Here is an 18358-nt window from a genome sequence, read left to right as displayed (position 1 = left end):
TCTTTATTTAAATCTCGCATCGACTGATTGATGGTCCCTATGATGACGACACGATAAATTATAGTTCTAGACATTTTTGGAAGTAATATACATAACATATTAATTTATTTAGGAATGTAAACATTTAGGTCACATAACAACTATATTTCTACAATTATTTTTTAACTAAGCACAACCAAGGAGAGACTTGAAAGAACTGTCATGTCATAGGAACCATTATTAGATGCGATTCTATTATATAGTTTATTAGTTTGCACGTCTTTACTTCCAATATTTTTCAATTCAATTTATTTGCTAAAACACTAAATTGTCAAACGATTGCCATTATCAACTTAGACCCAATTGACTCGATACATTTATATCAACCTATTTCATTCTTAGCAATTAATACCAATCACAACGAATAGATGCATCCATGTCACAGCTAAAAATAGTTCTAACTACTCAGGACTGGTAATCAGCAGTTCGTAAAGAATTTGCTCAATGAGTCGCCCACACTATCCTGCTTTACTGGAGACATGCAAAATAGCAATTTACGCCTTTATAATGAGGATACGTTTACTCGTAAATGACCTGTTTGTTTGTACACTCATTGGTGCCCTATTGATATTCCGAAAAAAAATACGCCGATTTTTGTTTCGCTGACAACGATTCGCCGACGGGTTTTTTGGCAGAGTAACGATTGGCCGAATCTCATTATCTACGCATAGTAGTCGTTTGCGAGAGTAGTCAATAAGCAGAACATTGATACGCATATTTACTATTCGTAGAATAATCTAGTAACTGTCATAATTACCCGAAAAACCATTTGTCGAAACACAATAGGTCGAATGTTCATTTGGCATTAATATTGACTAGAAAAACTTCTCTCTAATTTATTATTTTACTAAATTAACTTTCACATAGGTACTCGTAATATTCATTGAAATTGCTAAAAAATTTAAGCAGTTTAGGTTAGTTTAGAGCTGCACCCTTAAGAAAACGAACCGTTGCTGGAAAAGTGTGGGTTAGGTTAGGTTAGAACTGCGACCCCTAAAAAATGAATTCTTTCCAGAAAAGCAGATTGCGTTAAATTAACGACTCAATAAATAAAATTGGACTAAATGACTATTCTGAATCTTAAATTTTGGTAAAAACCGTATTTATAAGAAGTAACTTTTATATAGGTCCATGATTCTGTGAAATGAAATCACATGAACAAATTGTCATTGAAACTTGTTCATGTAATTTCATAAAATGTTAAAATTTTTTGGTGAGCCATAACCACTTGAAATACTTGGTATTTTTTCTGTGAAACAAAAATCTATAGAAACATTGCCGGCAAAACAAAGCTAAACCATATAAATATAATAATTTTTATGAACCATAATTTACTTAAAAAAGGATAATATTTAATTTTATCCTTTTCGATGTGGGTTTCCTTTATTTTTGCAAAAAGTCTTTTTTTTCAAAATAACGACTTATATGTAAAATGTGAAACGTTATTCGACTAAACATTGCTTAAACGTAACGATTACTCTGCTAAATGGAAATCGTCCAATAATAGTAACTGCTAATTTACACAGAAGTGAACTGAACGGTATGTGAACCAAGAGTCTACGTAACGTTAGTCGACCAAAAGTTACGTTGACAAATAAATGACTCTGCGAAACGATGTTCGGCGAATCGTTGTCGGCGAATCGATGATCTGCTAAAAGTTTCTCAGAGAATCATTAGGTACCCACACTCATTATTTAATTTAAACTATTGAAAACGATCTGTAGTGGTGTCTGAAGAAAACACAGTTAGGTTTAGATACTTTTTTTTTACCCGACTGCGTCAGAAGGAGGGTAATGTTTTTGCGAGTATGTTTCAATTGATGTTTCATCTGACCGTGTTAATAAAATTTGAGAAAGGCCGATAAAAATCATAGCGCTCTTTTATTTTCTACAAGTCAACTACATACTTAGGTAAGATAAGATAAGATAACAATATAATGATTTATTTGCTTAAACAGGGTACCTAAGTTGATATAATTGGTATAAGTAAGAAGAATCAGAAGTATAAAATACATCTAAATTAATGCTTGTTTTTAAACCTAACAAAAATAGGTACCTACATCGATATTTTTGTTAGGTTTCCATACATTTTTCTTCTTTACGCGGTCTTTCAAAAAATCTTTATAATATATTAGAGGCGTAAAGATGTAAGTATCCGGGTAATTTCCGAAAATATAATCCCGAAAATCATTTAATTTAAATATACCTAACTCATATTCCGTTGTAACAAGAGTCACGTTTCGGGCACACCCGAACACATCACCTTTACTTAATACCTGTATTTATTTTGTACAGTCGCCATCAGATATATCGGAGCGGCCAAGGTGTTCACAATATCTGAACACGCACTCTGACGCCTTTACAATAGAGACGTGTTCAGATAATTGTGAGCACCTTGACCGCTCCGATATATCTGATGGCGACTGTAGTAAAACAAAGCAAAACAAACTTATTTGTCAACTTGAAGGTGACCGCCGGACGCAATGATTATCCACACATATCATAGCCACTTATTAACTGCAAGTGCATTTTATTTCCCCTAATAACACACTGAGCAACAAAGCAGAGCCAGAAGGTCGTATGGTCATTACAAGTCTTATAGAATACCCACCTTTTTGGCCTAAAGCGATAGACACAGACTACTTAGAGACTAGACGAAGCATACTTTTATAACTAACACGGGCGTAAAACTTACGTCTATTTTATTATATGGCCTGACGTTTCGAACGTGACGTTACGTTCGTGGTCACAGGCTGACTGAGTAAGTATAAGGGTAAATCGTTTTAGTTTAGAACTTTAGATAAATAGACGAAGCATATAAATAAATTTAGTAAAATTTTAATTTTAAATCGTGTTTTTATATGTTGTTAGTAGTAGGACCTAAAGTCTGAAATAAATTATTTTTTTTTTTTTTTTTTATTTATTAGTACATAGCTCACTGTCTGCAATGAAGAGTAGGTAAATTAAGAAATAAATAATAAAACCACTCGCGCACAGAAGCAAATCCCTTTTACAAATAAATTGAGAGCGTAGCGTAGTTATTATAATTTTCGACCCTTACGCGCGAAACGCGTAAATGTAATTATAAAATAAGACCCAGGGATTAATTTGGGCTATTGCAGCATGCTCGAAATTCGAAATAACTCACTATCTATTATACTTAATATTGTTTGTGGTGAAATATTATGATTATTGTGTATTATTATTGAATTTGCATGCCAATAGGCACTAGATGCATACTAAAGTATTTATTTAACATCCTGTAATTTTATATAACAAATAAGCTCTTTGAATTTTTGAACGCTCAATGCGGAGTCTAATGTAGGAGTCACTAATAATGACATAGCTCAATCATGGCGCGAATTAGTCGCTAACGAAGCTAATTGCAGCCTGTCATGTCACGTGACAGTGACACGGTGACACAGTCAGACAGATGACATGTTAGAATAGTTGGGTTTGAACTTTGAACCTGTCCCTATATTAAAGCGAATATTCATCTGGTTGCTGCTGTTAGGACTGAACACTTGGAGCCTAGCTCCCGCGGGCCGGATTGGAACGCTTCGCGGGCCGGATTTAGCCCGCGGGCCGGGGTTTGGAGAGCCCTCAGTAGTGCCCACAACACAAGCCTTAACTGTGGGACTGGGTCGATCTGTGTATCTAATACAAATCTGTGCTATCTACTTAAAATATTTATTATATTAATACTGCCTATCCACTTGCACCATCCCACTAACCTGGGGTTAAGCGGTTAAACCGTTAACCAGTCTCAAGTTGTACCGGTATCTCCCAGGTTTAACCGGTGAACCCTGGGTTAGTGAATGGTGTAAGTAGCCCTTAGAGTGTGACACTTTTTAACCGACTTCCATTTCATAGAAGGAGGAGGTTCTGTATTCGGTTGTGGCTATTTTTTTTTTTTTTTTTCTATGTACGTTCACCGATTACTCCGACATCCGTAGTCCGATTTGAGTAATTCTTTTTTTGATCGAAAGGAGCTACCTCCGAGTTGGTCCCATTTTAATTTGGTTCTGTTCTGATGATGGGATCTATGAGGAATTGAGGGAACTCCTCAATTTTTAAAGGCACATGCATGGTGATTTGAGTGTTTTCTTAAGCAACTCGAGCATTTTCTCCCGAAACCCACCACTTTGATGAAGTAGACCTGATGATGATGATTGTTTTGATGATAATGATGATGATTTTTTAAATGTAGTACGTTCACCGATTACTCCGACATCCGTAGTCCGATTTGAGTAATTCTTTTTTTTTTTGAAAGGAACTACCTCCGAGTTGGTTCCATTTTAATTTGGTTCTGTTCTGATGATGGGATCCATGAGGAATTGAGGGAACTCCTCAATTTTTAAAGGCACATGCATGGTGATTTGGGTGTTTTCTTAAGCAACTCGAGCATTTTCTCCCGAAAACCACCACTTTGATGAAGTAGACCTGATGATGATGATTGTTTTGATGATAATGATGATGATTTTTTAAATGTAGTATGTTCAGCGATTACTCCGGCACCTGTGATCCGAATTGAGTAATTCTTTTTTTGTTTGGAAGGAGTTGCCTCCTAGGTGTTTTCGTATTATTTTTGGTTCTGGTCTGATGATGGAATCCATGAGGAACTGAGGGAACTCCTCAGTTTTTAAAGGCACGTGTAAAGTGATTTCAGTGTTTTCTAAAGTAACTCAAGCATTTGCTTCCGAACACCGCCAATTTGATGTAGTGCAAGTGTAGCCGTACCACGAGTTTGACATTGACATATTCGCTAAGTTAGCGACGCTAACGTCTTCGTCACTAACTTTTTATGCATCTCGCTCGCACTAATATGCCAATACGAGCGAGATGCAAAGAAAGTAAGTTACACACACGCTAGCGAATAAATCAATGTCAAACTCTTGGAAAGCTGGTAAGGCTACTGATCGGGGGTTAGGGTTAGGAGTTAAGGGGTCGGGGATAAAGGGGTCGGGTAATGGTGGTTGTAGGGCTGCTGGTTCAGGGCCGAGGGGTACATGGATCAGGAGTTGATACGCTGTGAGGTAGAGTGATCGGGGGGGTTGAGAGATTGGGTCAGTGGCGGGGCGGAGGATGGATTTAGTGTAGTGACAGGAATTGTAATTTCCCAGACGGACTCGAGAAAATTCCTGATTACATATTTATTAAAGTAGATACACGAATTTAGTGTTAATCATGATGTTGTTTTTCATTCATGCGTCGCGCTCTTAACAATGCGTTAAAACTAAAAATGGAAAAATAAAAACTTTTTACAAAAAAAAGAAAACCGACTTCAAAAAGGATGAAATAAAATATTATCCATTTTAAGTCTATGCGTTACCAACTGATATGTTTGAAGTCGGTGCCAAGCCAAGTAGTAACAATACCCGTCAAATATAATCAGCCTTATGACTATAAATCCCATTAGAACTGTATTAATAACTATTATAAATGTGTAAGTAATTCTGTCTGCCTCTTTGTCACCTTTTCATGGCTATACAACTGAACCGCTTCAGGTGACTTCAGGTGCGTAGTTCTCTGAATAAGGGACGGGAAATAACTTCAGTCCCAATCTCACGCTTGCGTGCCGACTAACATGGTACGGACTGTGCTAAGAAGGTTTGATCGTGTGTTCTGAGGTGTGTTCTTAGGTACATTCGACGTCAAAGATATGGTTACACTTTTGCACCTTACTCCTTTGTAATAAGACGAAAAGTGTAAACATATTTTTAACGTCAACTGTACCTACAGAAAGTGCGTTAATTGTCGTCGTGTAAGGCAAACCAACGTACATCCTTATCGATTCGCACCAAAATCATGGTATGCTTCCAAAGTTGGCTTGGCACCGACTTCAAACATATCAGTTGGTAACGCATAGACTTAAAATGGATAATATTTTATTTCATCCTTTTTGAAGTCGGTTTTCTTTTTTTTGTAAAAAGTTTTTATCACATTATTCTGTGCGCGTCTATTGATGCTGGCCTTACCATACCATTACATTACAACATTATTATCACACATACACAATTACGCACACATCATGAGCACTATTAGTGCATTATCCGCGCGTAAATCTGCATGTAATCGTGTGTAACTACGCACTTTAATTAAATCCTCAACGACCAGGAAGGCAGAAAGGAGTAAGTCACGGCGTTTTTCAATGAAAAAAGTCCTTTGTGTTAGTAAAATATGAAATAGATCTAAGCCCAAGGCCATGTTATAGACTTTAATTGTATAGGGAGCGAGCTGTAGAGGGTAGCATAGGGGCGCAAGATTATCAAGTACCTATAATACGTAACGGTACCAATCATGAGGAATCATTTAAGAGAAAATATGGAGAATTTTCGAAATTTCACTGAAATCCGCGAAATTTCTATCGCTTCGTACATTAAAAGTTCGCCGTTTGCCGTTCAAATGATGAAGCAAAATAAAACTACATGATAAAGACCAAAGGTTCAGGAATGTAGGACTACAACTACAATATTCTGGATTATACAGAATAGATTATTTTATTATAAAATTTATAAAACACCGCGCCCTCATTAGGGGGATTCCCCTAATGAGGGCGCCACTGGACGGTCGGCAGGGCCACTTGCGCGTTCCAGTTCCAGGGTTAGCCAGCTAACTCGGAGTTAACCGTTAAAACTCGGAATTAACAGTACAATTAACACTGTTACTCCGAGTTAGTAGGCTAACTGGCTAACCCTGAAACGTGTAAGAGGCCCTTAGGGCACAGATGGCGCATCAGTGTGACAATTACTGTTAGTAATAGAACAACCGCCTTTGCAAAACCTTCAATGAACAGCCCAGTTGACGCGTCCCGATATAATGAGTATGCGCCCACTGTCCTTGGGTCCGGTTTAATCCGGCTCATTAGTCTGATTCGGCGCCGACATCTTCAATTAGTGACCAAGTAATTGCGTCATGCCTTAACTGGAGCGGTATTCGTCAAAGTTTGTCTTGGCTGGGCGTTTTCGTTGGGCCTTGGTCTCCAATTGGCGATTCGTGTACCTACATAACACCTAGAAATGTTGCTATTTATTCATTAAATTTTACAAGCCTCCGGGAGGCAAATTCAAACTTACATTGTGACATCATTGATTATGATGTCAGTAGGCCTCGCAGTCGATGTTGTATATATAAAGACTCACTTTTATCCAAGTCCATCGCTACGGCGGCCTTCCTAGCGTCAGCTGTTGATATCTCGTGTTCCACGAAGTACTCCTCATAGCGGACCTCCAGTAGGCCCTCGTAGGCCTCGGCGTCGGAGTCGTTGCGGCTCGCGTTCGTTCGCCCCGTACCTACTGCCTTTGTGTTAGCTGCGTGTCGGACCTGGAAGTATTCCCTTTAGGTTAAACGTGATGAAATATGACCAGTAAGTACCCTTACCATAAGTTTTACGCGGCCTGAAACTAAACAAAAGTGTATCTCGCTTGCACTAATTTCAGTATAAGTAAGTTGCATTGTGAGATAGTTATACGCAGTCGCCAAACGACGTAATTTTACTGTTTTACTAACTAAAAGTTCGAGCCCTGCTAATATGACTTTGTGGCTCTTGTGAAATAATAGTTCTCAGGCATTACCGGGTGCGTAGCCCAGATACCAATCGCTTAAGCGCCGTATTAGCGAAAGAAACGCCAATGTCTCATGTCTCAAAGAGCGATTACTATGCTACTGAGGGCCTACTGCGAACCACGTTCGACGTGTTACCTCCCGGTCACACTTACGTACGAATTTACAAGTGCGACAGAGAGGCAACACGTCGAACGTGGTTCGCGGTAGGCCCTATGAGCGTACCTACAGCAGAAGAGATACGTAACATGTATTCAAGGCGGCCTAGCCAAGGTGACAATCGCTATCGCTTTGCCATCGAATCGCTTTGTGTCTCTCTGTCACTCTTCCGTATTAGTGTGACAGCGACAGTTGCGTTTCGTACGCTACGCAGCGTTAGCGATTGGCATGTTGTCTATGGGGCTGACCTAAGCTACTTACCATAACTTCAGGTACCCGGAAGATGACGTCGGCGAGCGCCAGCGGCAGCAGCAGCGCGACCGCGGCGCGCGCGCAGCCCGCCGCCATCCCATCGCAGGCCCACACCTGCACATACAAACATTGGTCATTTAAACTACCACGATTTCCACATATATAATTTAAAAAAACGGGTCGCACTCCGGGAGTGCCGGCAGAAGTGAAAACTTAATCACATTGTAACAGTTTTTCGATCAGGTCACGTGTCCGTATTACGAAGCGTCTTACGCTCTCGCGAGCTTAACATTTTTTCCCCATCACAAAAAGTGCACAGCGCCACAGAATAAATAATAGTACTAGGTACAGAAGACTCACTCTCTAACAAAGAATATAATACTCACTAGGAGAAGAACGGTAACTCCATACAAAAAAATGTCCCCAACCGTTTATACGTTTATACTAGTGGCGCCGTCTTTGTGTACCAATGGAACTAAAGTTGACAACCGGTTTAGCCTGGCGGGTATTGGTAGGTAGTAATTCTGTTGATAAACATATTTGTTATCTTCATATCACGAAATATATGCAAGATGCAAATATTACCCCTTGTTTGTGGTATTATCAATTGATTTAAATAAAAGGCATGTTTATGTTTATAACATTATATATATTATTTATTAAAAAATGTTTTACATATAAAAATATACACTGAAAACTGGCAACTGGCAACTTAATAAAAAAATAGACATTAATAAAGCGCATTCACAAAGTTTTCAGTAAGTACCTACCTTTTATACAAATAACATTAGGCATGCCTACCTATTACACTTTACACACAGATACACTACACTTTACACACGGCATTTTACACAGATTTCCAACTTGTATTCATACATTTCTTCACGGTTAATTAATACGCTTTCCAGATGCGTTATGACTCGGTTCCTTCTGAACCCACTAAAGTTGTAAATTTCACTCTGGCTGCTTCAACAGCCGTTGCTCCGCATTTAGCACATTTTCTATGTGCATTGCTGTAATCCATGTAGGTACAGACTTACAGTCTTAAGTGGTACGTAGCGGTACACGTTGTATGTATTATTTAAAGAGTTAATAAATAAAATTTTCGTTATGAACTTTAACCACAGCAGTTGGACAGAATCATTGACAAATATATTTTTTATTATGGTGGGTAGACGTACCTACCCTCCATATATTTTATGAACATTGATAAAGACAGTTGGAAGCAAATATTCATTATAAAACTTAATCGCATGTAATTAAGTTTTAAGCGTTTTAAGTCCCGTTTTATGATTAATATTGTATAAAATTCGTGATAATTTAAATCAGAGTTGGGAGCAATGTTGCTGTAGAAAAATGTTTTTATTTTTATTACTCGCAACTTTTCCCCGGAGGCCAACGCACACATAGAACCTTAAGGCGCACACATGCGCAATTATTTGGGGACATAACTTTCTTAGGAAGTGAACAGGCCTTGCTCTCTAACAAAACGCGTCTGTCACTCGAACGTGGAGTAAAATTACCATATGCGTGGCAGAGGGGGTAGCGCGACTATGCTCAGGATGTTTTGTCTGTGATCACCTATAAATTATCATAGATCATATTGCGCTTTACCTTTAAAAGGAAAAGCTTATCTGCATCCCTTAATCCTGGAATCTAAGCGTCTAGTCGATAAGATAAATAACTCAAATATAATACGATAACGCCGGTAACCAATTAAGATAACCAATTCGGCAAACCAAACGAAATTAATTATTTAACAATCCTTCGTATAACTATATGCGTTTTTAGTCACTTGCATATTTTAATCGTATCTGACATTTACTTCAGTTTTAAATTTTAAAGTTGATTTGGAAAATAAAATGTTATGTCTATGCTGTATTATATTATATAAAATTATATAATATATTATATTTCCGTCGTTAAATAGCTAATGATGGCCAACATAGCCAAATATATCGTAACACGCCTTTGTTACCATAGAATTAAGGATATATTTACCGATATATTAATTAGGTCACTGTGCCCGTTACTATTTATTTAATGCTGACTGTACAGGGTTCGTAGCCAATGTGGAACCGCAAAAATCGAAGTTTGCAAATTGCGGGCATTTTTCTCTGTCACTCTAATTGGGTCAATTTCTGAACACGATTTTTTTTCTGTCCGTGATGAAAATCGCGGGTTAGCATCAGATAATACTTACCATTTTTTTTTTACATAAAGAAGCCACACTTTCACACCGGGTTCCATATGAATTCACTGATTAATTGATTTTTATAGTACACTTAAAAATACCTAAAGGCTCAAATTACTACTCCCGTGCCCTGTCCGGAATCTACTTTTGAGCATAATGAAAAATCCTACGAAAAATTCTACATTAGTATCACAAATTTAGTGTCAAATACTTAAACTAGATGATATTTACTATCACTGAGCACACACACTATTAACTTCATTGTGGTAAATAACTCGTGATCGAAGTTTAAATTTTGTCCGAGCGCGCGAGTAAAATTTCGTCGGCAAAACTCAAAGGGCTCTGACAGCCGACGTCTGTATCTGAACCGCCTCGTATCCCGCCTCACCTGTACTGGCAGTATTCGGCTGTTTCTAAAAGCAAGCGGATGTACGTCAAGCCGCGGCGTGTTCGAGCAAATCGCACAAGTATTTCGGAATCTGGGTGGGCGACAATTTTTTTCTAATTTCGATGCCCCTTATAAATTTTATTTCCCACATAGCTTTTCAATAACAATTGTCATATTTAGGAGCCCTTTATGTATCTTTATGTAAGGGATAACATAACAGTTTGGTTAAACACGATTTAAATTTTTGGCGAATTTTTTTATTACGAATTCTAATTTCCGTGCCCTAATTCCCATAGAATATTTACCTAAAACAGCTGATTAAGTGGCACGGGAATTAGAAAGTATTACATTTATCGTCAACAAATTTTTAATTGGGGGCACTGTAAGTTAATTGGCAATGTTTACGTCATATTATTATTACATATATATATATATTGGCATTGAATATGTATTATATGTAATAATAATATGACGTATATCTTTCTATTTTACATTTAAGGAAATCTCAAAGAATGCACAAAAATCTATGAACGGTTTTTTAGTATAAGTACTATAGTACATACTTACAGGGTGGACCCGAATAACCCGGGCAATTTTAATACGTAAGGTAAGGTGGGGTAAGACGACACTGGGGTAAGACTATCACTTGTATGGAATCCTCGTACTGTTAGTCTTGCGCCAGCTTACCTTATTCATTGATCATATTATAACATTAAAATATTATATAAACATAAAACTATTTTTGGAATTATTACATATTATAATACCCGTACCTAAGGTTACATAAAACAAAATGAATCAAATTTACAATGTTTTTTTTTGTAAATTTGACAGCTGACGGCGTAAGCCGTATAAAGTTTAAATATCTGGGAGACCGAGCTTTGCTCGGAAAACATATACCTACCTAAAAACTCAAAAATGCGCGTTTTCCCAGAGACACCTAGCTAGATCGATTTTTCATCCCAGAAAATGCCCATATATGATCAAATTTCATCGAAATCGTTAGAGCTGTTTCCGAGATCCCCGAAATATGTACAAGAATTGCTCGTTTAATAGATTAGTTGTTATAAACTAGCTTTTCTAATAGGTACAAGAAAAATTAAATATATCCTATTCTTACTATATTAAAAATGCGAAAGTATGTCTGTCTGTCTGTCTGTTATCTCGTCACGCTTAAGTCGCTGAAACAATATCATCTTGATAATACATATTTGGCATAGAGATAGTTTGAGGCCTGAAGAAGGACAAAGGATCTGGGGGCACGGCAGTGCCGCCGCCAAGTCGAGCAAAACAAAGTGACACGGCCGTACCATCAAATCTCAATAACATTCTATTTAATTTGAGCATGTAGTCTAAGAATTAATAGACTTTAAAATCCCTTAGTTTTGTCACTGGCACAATTACTCTCAATCAATATTATTTAAGGTACTTCTAGCATACCCACAAGTTCCAAATTTAAAACGTAATTAGGTTTTAGCTTTTTAAGCCAATAAAAATCTAATAATACTGCAATATTAGTCACGTTCTAAAGATAACTGCATAATTAAGTTTGTAATCCTATAGAAATATATGCGATAACAACGTTACCTTTTAGTTCTTACAATTAGTAGGGAAAGTAAAGGTACACTACGATGGACGATGTGAGTATGAATAAAGATGTATTATGATATGTATATACATAATATCAGTATGGTATGGGTATGATTACCCGAAAAGAAGCCTACAAAAAGAGATGGGATCCTATCAAAACGAAATCATGTAAAAAGATGCAAATCTCGCAACGCAGTTCTTCTACTAGACTACAAAAAAGTTTTGGGATGTAATGTGAAACCAAGTCGGTTATTTTAGTCAGTGCCAGGGGGTATTTTTTTAGCAAGTTTTTTTTGCAGGGCAGGGCAGGGACACCCCGTATACCTATGTGTAAAGTAAGGCGGGGTAAGACTAACTTAGTTTATTTTGATCGGGGCAAGACTAACAGTATGAGGATTCCATACAAGTGATAGTCTTACCCCGGTGATAGTCTTACCCCACCTTACCTCATATGTGTTCAAACAATTTTTTGGGTTATTAATTTATGAAGGCAGCATATTCGATTTCTTCAGATTAACTTACACAATAACTTCTTCTCACTGTGCCCCTATTTATTTCTTAGTATCATTTCCTATAAGACCATATACCAGATCATACACCTTGTACCTATCTACATGCAGATACATGACACTTTTTAATGAATAGTTTTGTATGTAAAGGCGGACAAGTTTACGAAACTACTCAAAGTATTGTTTTGAAATATGTACATTTTACTAAGAAAGAGATATTAGTTGCCATTAAAATAAAGGAAAGGATTAGTCAAATACGTAGTTTTTAGTGTAACATACTTTCGTAGATTTGTCGTTCGAAACTAAAACTAAAGAAGGTAAATATGTCCGATGCCACTTCAGTATGGTTGCAGTATATTATTGTAGATTAAAATATACATAAATAATAGTTTTAAGTACCAAAATAAGTTAAGAAAACAATTCCCGTGCCGTGTTCTAATTTCCGTCCTAGTAAAATCTAATTTCCATGGACACACTAATTCCCGTGCCCTGACCAAAATTTTAAATTTAAATAACTTTTATAGTTTTATGAATATTTTTATCCCATAAGAAAATTAATATTTATTATATTTTTTATCAAATTCTCAGCATATTTTTTTTTGTGTAATGTTGGTATTTCAAAATTCCATGGGAATTAGACAAAAATGCTCGTTTGGTGAAATTGACCCAATTACGCCTTCAGTGGAGTAAAAATGAAAGATCCCCGCAATTTGCGAAAAACGGTTTTCGCGGTAGCCGCTCTGTATTGTACTGCAATTTAATTGTCGATGCCGCGCACCATCAATATACCTACGCTTTCCACCTTGCTCTGATCATATCATTCATATTGATTGTACTATGGTAGCTTTATGAAATAAATTAGCCTTTAAATTGCAGTTTGAAAGGACATCAGTATAATAAGATTTTATTAGTATTGCACATGCATTCAAATAGCCTGGAATGAACACCACGCAAAGTCGCAAACTAAGTAGGTAGTTAGCAATACTTGAGGACTTGAAAACTCCAATGGAGAACTCCTTAGCGTCTGTAAACTTAATTTTTAGGGGCCACAACGATTTAGGTACATACTACTTGTGTACATATACTTACCTTCCTCGAACGCGTTAAATATTAGGTAATATAATGATTCCTAATCGTTACAAAGCCGTCACTTATTTTTTAAAAGTGTTTTTCAATAAAAAGACACGTCAAGATCTTTTTTCTAATGCTAAAAAAAACGAACTATATAGTTCAATATACCGGGTGTGGCCTGTAAGGCACTGGTCCCACGATATTTATAGCTCACCGCTGGGCGAGTAACTATAAATATCGCCGTGTCTCTTTTATTTACACGGGAGTGCTTATCTTTTGTTCGTGTTTATAGCCGATAGCTCATAGCTTACTAGCTTGCGGTGGGACCAGTGCCTAACACTAGCAAAAAATTAAAAGCTAGACTGTACTTCTCAAACGGTGACACTTTTGTCACAAATGAGATAGGTACAGAAATCAATCTACATACAAAGCGCGCTCGAGCAACGCACACATAGACACTGCTCACGGACACGATATCTCGGACCAGTTGGGACCAGTGCGAGCGCGAGTGCCATCCGCTTGAGACACGCGTCTGTGAACTTTTTTGTGCAATAATGGAGAAACAAAACAAAAAGTTATTATAACTGTACAGTGGACGGTTGTTTAAATTCAACATTAACCGGTGAATTGTCGTTTTTTAAGCTACCAGTGGTTTCAGAGAGAATGCGTATGCGAATTTATTGCATTGTACATGAGAATGCGAATTTATTACACTTTAAAATATAATAATCGTGCATTTCGCCAATCTCGAAATCATCGCAAGATATTTTCTGTGGCAAATTTGTAATATAACAAAGACATTAAAATTAAAATAGCTACCTATTTGAGTTATTAATGTTATTATTAATTTATATTTCCATTCTTCCCGTTTCATCCTCAACAATAAATCAAACAACTAGATACCAGATACGATACGATAGATACGAGTGCCACTACCACGATAGTTTTTTGTGCATAAGTCATAGTTCGCAACAATCGCAACCCTAGAGCGACCGCCGAGCGTAGGTATGAAAAGTAAAGTACATACATGTGATTGACTTCTGTACTTATCTGTTTTGTGCTTTTGTTCAACAAGTTTTAAAAATTAGGAAGTATTTAGACACCCTATTTTTCATACAAATATTATTTTCAATGGACGCCATCGCCACGCCATATCATTGTGATTGACGTTGCTTGTCACACGTTAAACATAACAAAATTCGCAATACATTGCGTCTTAGAATAAACTTTAAAGTGTATTAATAATCAAACCACAAGTTATTTTTAAAAGTTGTTGAACAAATGTTGGTATGAGGAGTACATCCTACAGTTAAATTATTTGCTCATGTTACAGGCCACACCCGATATAATGATTCCTAATCGTTACAAAGCCGTCACTTATTTTTTTAAATTGTTTTTCAATAAAAAGACATGTCAAGATCTTTTTTCTAATGCTAGAAAATACGAACTATATAGTTCAATATATGTGAAAATGTGAGTCATATCACGCGAGCCATATGTCGGCGGCAGATCGTAAAATCGGGCATATCGAGATATTCCTAGGCATATCATGAAACGCCGCCATTTCATGATCTGACTAAGATTTGCCCAGGCATATCACGATCTGCCTTATAAAAGAGGCGGCAGATCGATCAGAGCATTGGCATTCGTTGATATTCCTAGCTTCATACCGGGCGCATCGTAAAATAACCTCGTGAGGATTGCACGATATGGCTGGTGTTCGCTAGGCATATCATGAAATGACGGCGTTTCATGATCTGCCTAGGAATATCATTCTGTGAGGTTTGCACGATATGGCTGGTGTTCCCTAGGCATATCATGAAATGCCGGCATTTCATGATCTGCCTAGGAATATCATCCTGAGAGGTTTGCACGATATGGCTGGTGTTCGCTAGGCATATCATGAAATGCCGGCGTTTCATGATCTGCCTAGGAATATCACCCTGTGAGGTTTGCACGATATGGCTGGTGTTCGCTAGGCATATCATGAAATGCCGGCGTTTCATGATCTGCCTAGGAATATCACTCCTTGTTGCAAAACGACGCGGTTTTGGATGCAATGCTGAGATGCAATGCTAATTCAAAACATTCAGGATCGAGCATAAATATCTATACTCGCCGGTAATAAACGGTACAACACGATAAAATAACCAAAGGATATCACGCACTGGGCTGACCTGATACTGCAGCAATGGCGGAATCCTCTCGATGCCACTAGTTCTTTTTTTACGTTCAGCACCTTCTCCTCTTTTACACGCCGGCCGGCGGCACGTTAAACAGTCTTAGGCCTTTTGTCACGCACGATATATCACTAAAACACTTAGTTTTGAAGGCTTAATACATATAATGTGATTTAAATCGATAGCGGTCGATCCGCATGCCGCGGCGTCTCGCTAGTTCTCTTTCTCGCCAACAGAGGCACTGCTGAGACTCGTCCTGAGCGTGCCGCCCGAGAGTTTTGGACGATCCTATTGGCTAAAATGTCAATATTGTATCGTTGTGAAGTGCGTTTTGGCTTTGCATCGATAAACGGTAGAAGCGCGCAGAAATTTGATTAATTACTTAAAAACTAAACGTTAAGAATGGAACACCCCTTGAGGTTGGCACGATATGGCTGGTGTTCGCTAGGCAGATCATGAAATGCCGGCGTTTCATGATTTGCCTAGGAAAATCACCCCGTGAGGTTTGCACGATATGGCTGGTGTTCGCTCGGCATATCATGAAATGCCGGCGTTTCATGATCTGCCTAGGAATATCACCACTTGAGGCTTGCACGATATGGCTGGTGTTCGCTAGGCAGATCATGAAATGCCGGCGTTTCATGATCTGCCTAGGAAAATCTACCCCGTGAGGTTTGCACGATATGGCTGGTGTTCGCTAGGCATATCATGAAATGCCGGCGTTTCATGATCTGCCTAGGAATATCACCCCTTGAGGTTTACACGATATGGCTGGTGTTCCCTAGGCATATCATGAAATGCCGGCGCTTCATGATCTGCCTAGGAATATCACCCCTTGAGGTTTGCACGATATGGCTGGTGTTCGCTCGGAAGATCATGAAATGCCGGCGTTTCATGATCTGCCTAGGAATATCACACCCTACTTATTTGATATGCCTAAACGTAGCCAGGCAAATCGTCAAACGTTGAGGTTTGAACGATATGGCTGGTAGTCGTTAGTCAGATCATGAAATGGCGGCGTTTCATGATATGCCTAGGAATATCTCGATATGCCCGATTTTACGATCTGCCGCCGACACATACATTAGTAGGCAGCCCGCGTGCGACCGCGACGCCGCGAGGAACATTGCACTTCTGAAGTTAACACTTCTTTAAGGTGACGTTTGGATTAGCAATGTGCAAGTTACAGAGAACTCTCAAAAATGCAGGAACCATTCGCACAAATTTCTGGAAACTTACACGAATTCAATCATCATCATCATCATCTCAGCCATAAGACGTCCACTGTTGAACATAGGCCTCCCCCTTATGCCCTTATGGGGGGTGAATGCCATAATCGCCACGCTTGGCAGGCGGGTTGGCGATCGCAGTCGAGTACACCGAATTTGAGGGACGCTGCTGCCCGTCCACCGGTGGTCTTGGACGTAGTTTAAGGACATACCCGGGTCCCGAACGACTCGAGCTTCTACTACGAATTCAATGCGAGTTTCTATTCTATTCTATTCCAATCACAAAGATTCTTGTGGGATTTTATTTAAAAAAATATATTATTAGTACCTACCCTACCTTTAAACGAGCAACTCCTGTGTATTTATTTATAGGTATATATATTTCGGAGATTTTCGGAAACGGCTCTAACGATTTGAATGAAATTTGCTACATGGGGGTTTTCTGGAGCGAAAAATCGATCTAGCTCTAGCTAGTCTAATCTCTGGGAAAACGCGCATTTTTGCGTTTTTATGTGTTTTCCAAGCAAAGCACGGTTACCAAGATACACATATATTTATAATATCATAATAATGCCTGTATCTATTAAAGGATTTATTTGACTTCTTGTAGCTAATACGTCAAGTATGCGCCTATATTTTTTCACTTGACTGCAATGCTTCTATGGCAACTGGCTAATGTTGCAATATATACCTACTGCAATATTGCAATCTTTATTTTGTCAAGGAAATTGACAGATAAGTCTCAATATATGAGTATTGTTATTTTTGTCAAAAAAACTTATTCCCAATTGTCGAGTCATAAAACCAAACCGTATTTTAAATATTGCCATTAAATATTCAAGTCATGAGTTCACGGCCCGTCCTAATTCCCTTTCATTGGGTCAGTGGCACAAAGGGCCTGATGAACGTGCGACAACCAATGGCTCTATTACGGCTCGACCACGACATTGCGCGACTGGCGACGGCGGCCACCGGCGGTTAGAGCGAGACACAGCGATCGGACCTATGTCGTTTCGTGGTTTCTATGGTTGCCGCCGCCACCGTGCACCGTCGCCAGTCGCGCAATACCATGGCCTAGCCGTTAGCTTGATTGGCCTTCATCTCCGTGAAAAAGGAAGATTGGCGTATCGTAATAGGTAATGAGGAATGAATATCTTAAGGAAAGTGTTAGTAATAGATTTATTA

General features: G+C 38.3%; 1 protein-coding gene across 1 annotated transcript in view; it reads right to left on the bottom strand.

Annotated features, from left to right (window-relative positions):
• The window catches only part of LOC134673271 (uncharacterized), an 89259-nt gene that overhangs the window by 14738 nt on the left and 56163 nt on the right, over positions 1-18358 (bottom strand). Inside the window, exons 2-3 of the mRNA XM_063531237.1 lie at positions 8022-8126; positions 7181-7361 (exon numbers count right to left, since the gene is read on the bottom strand). Of these exons, the coding sequence (XP_063387307.1) occupies positions 7181-7361; positions 8022-8108 (268 nt within the window). The 5' untranslated portion in view covers positions 8109-8126. The remainder of the gene's footprint in view (positions 1-7180; positions 7362-8021; positions 8127-18358) is intronic.

Source organism: Cydia fagiglandana, chromosome 18 (assembly GCF_963556715.1).
Source record: "Cydia fagiglandana chromosome 18, ilCydFagi1.1, whole genome shotgun sequence".
Classification (NCBI taxonomy): Eukaryota; Metazoa; Arthropoda; class Insecta; order Lepidoptera; family Tortricidae; genus Cydia; species Cydia fagiglandana.
The sequence above is the reverse complement of the archived record's forward strand: the minus strand, read 5'-3'. Positions and strand labels throughout refer to the sequence as shown.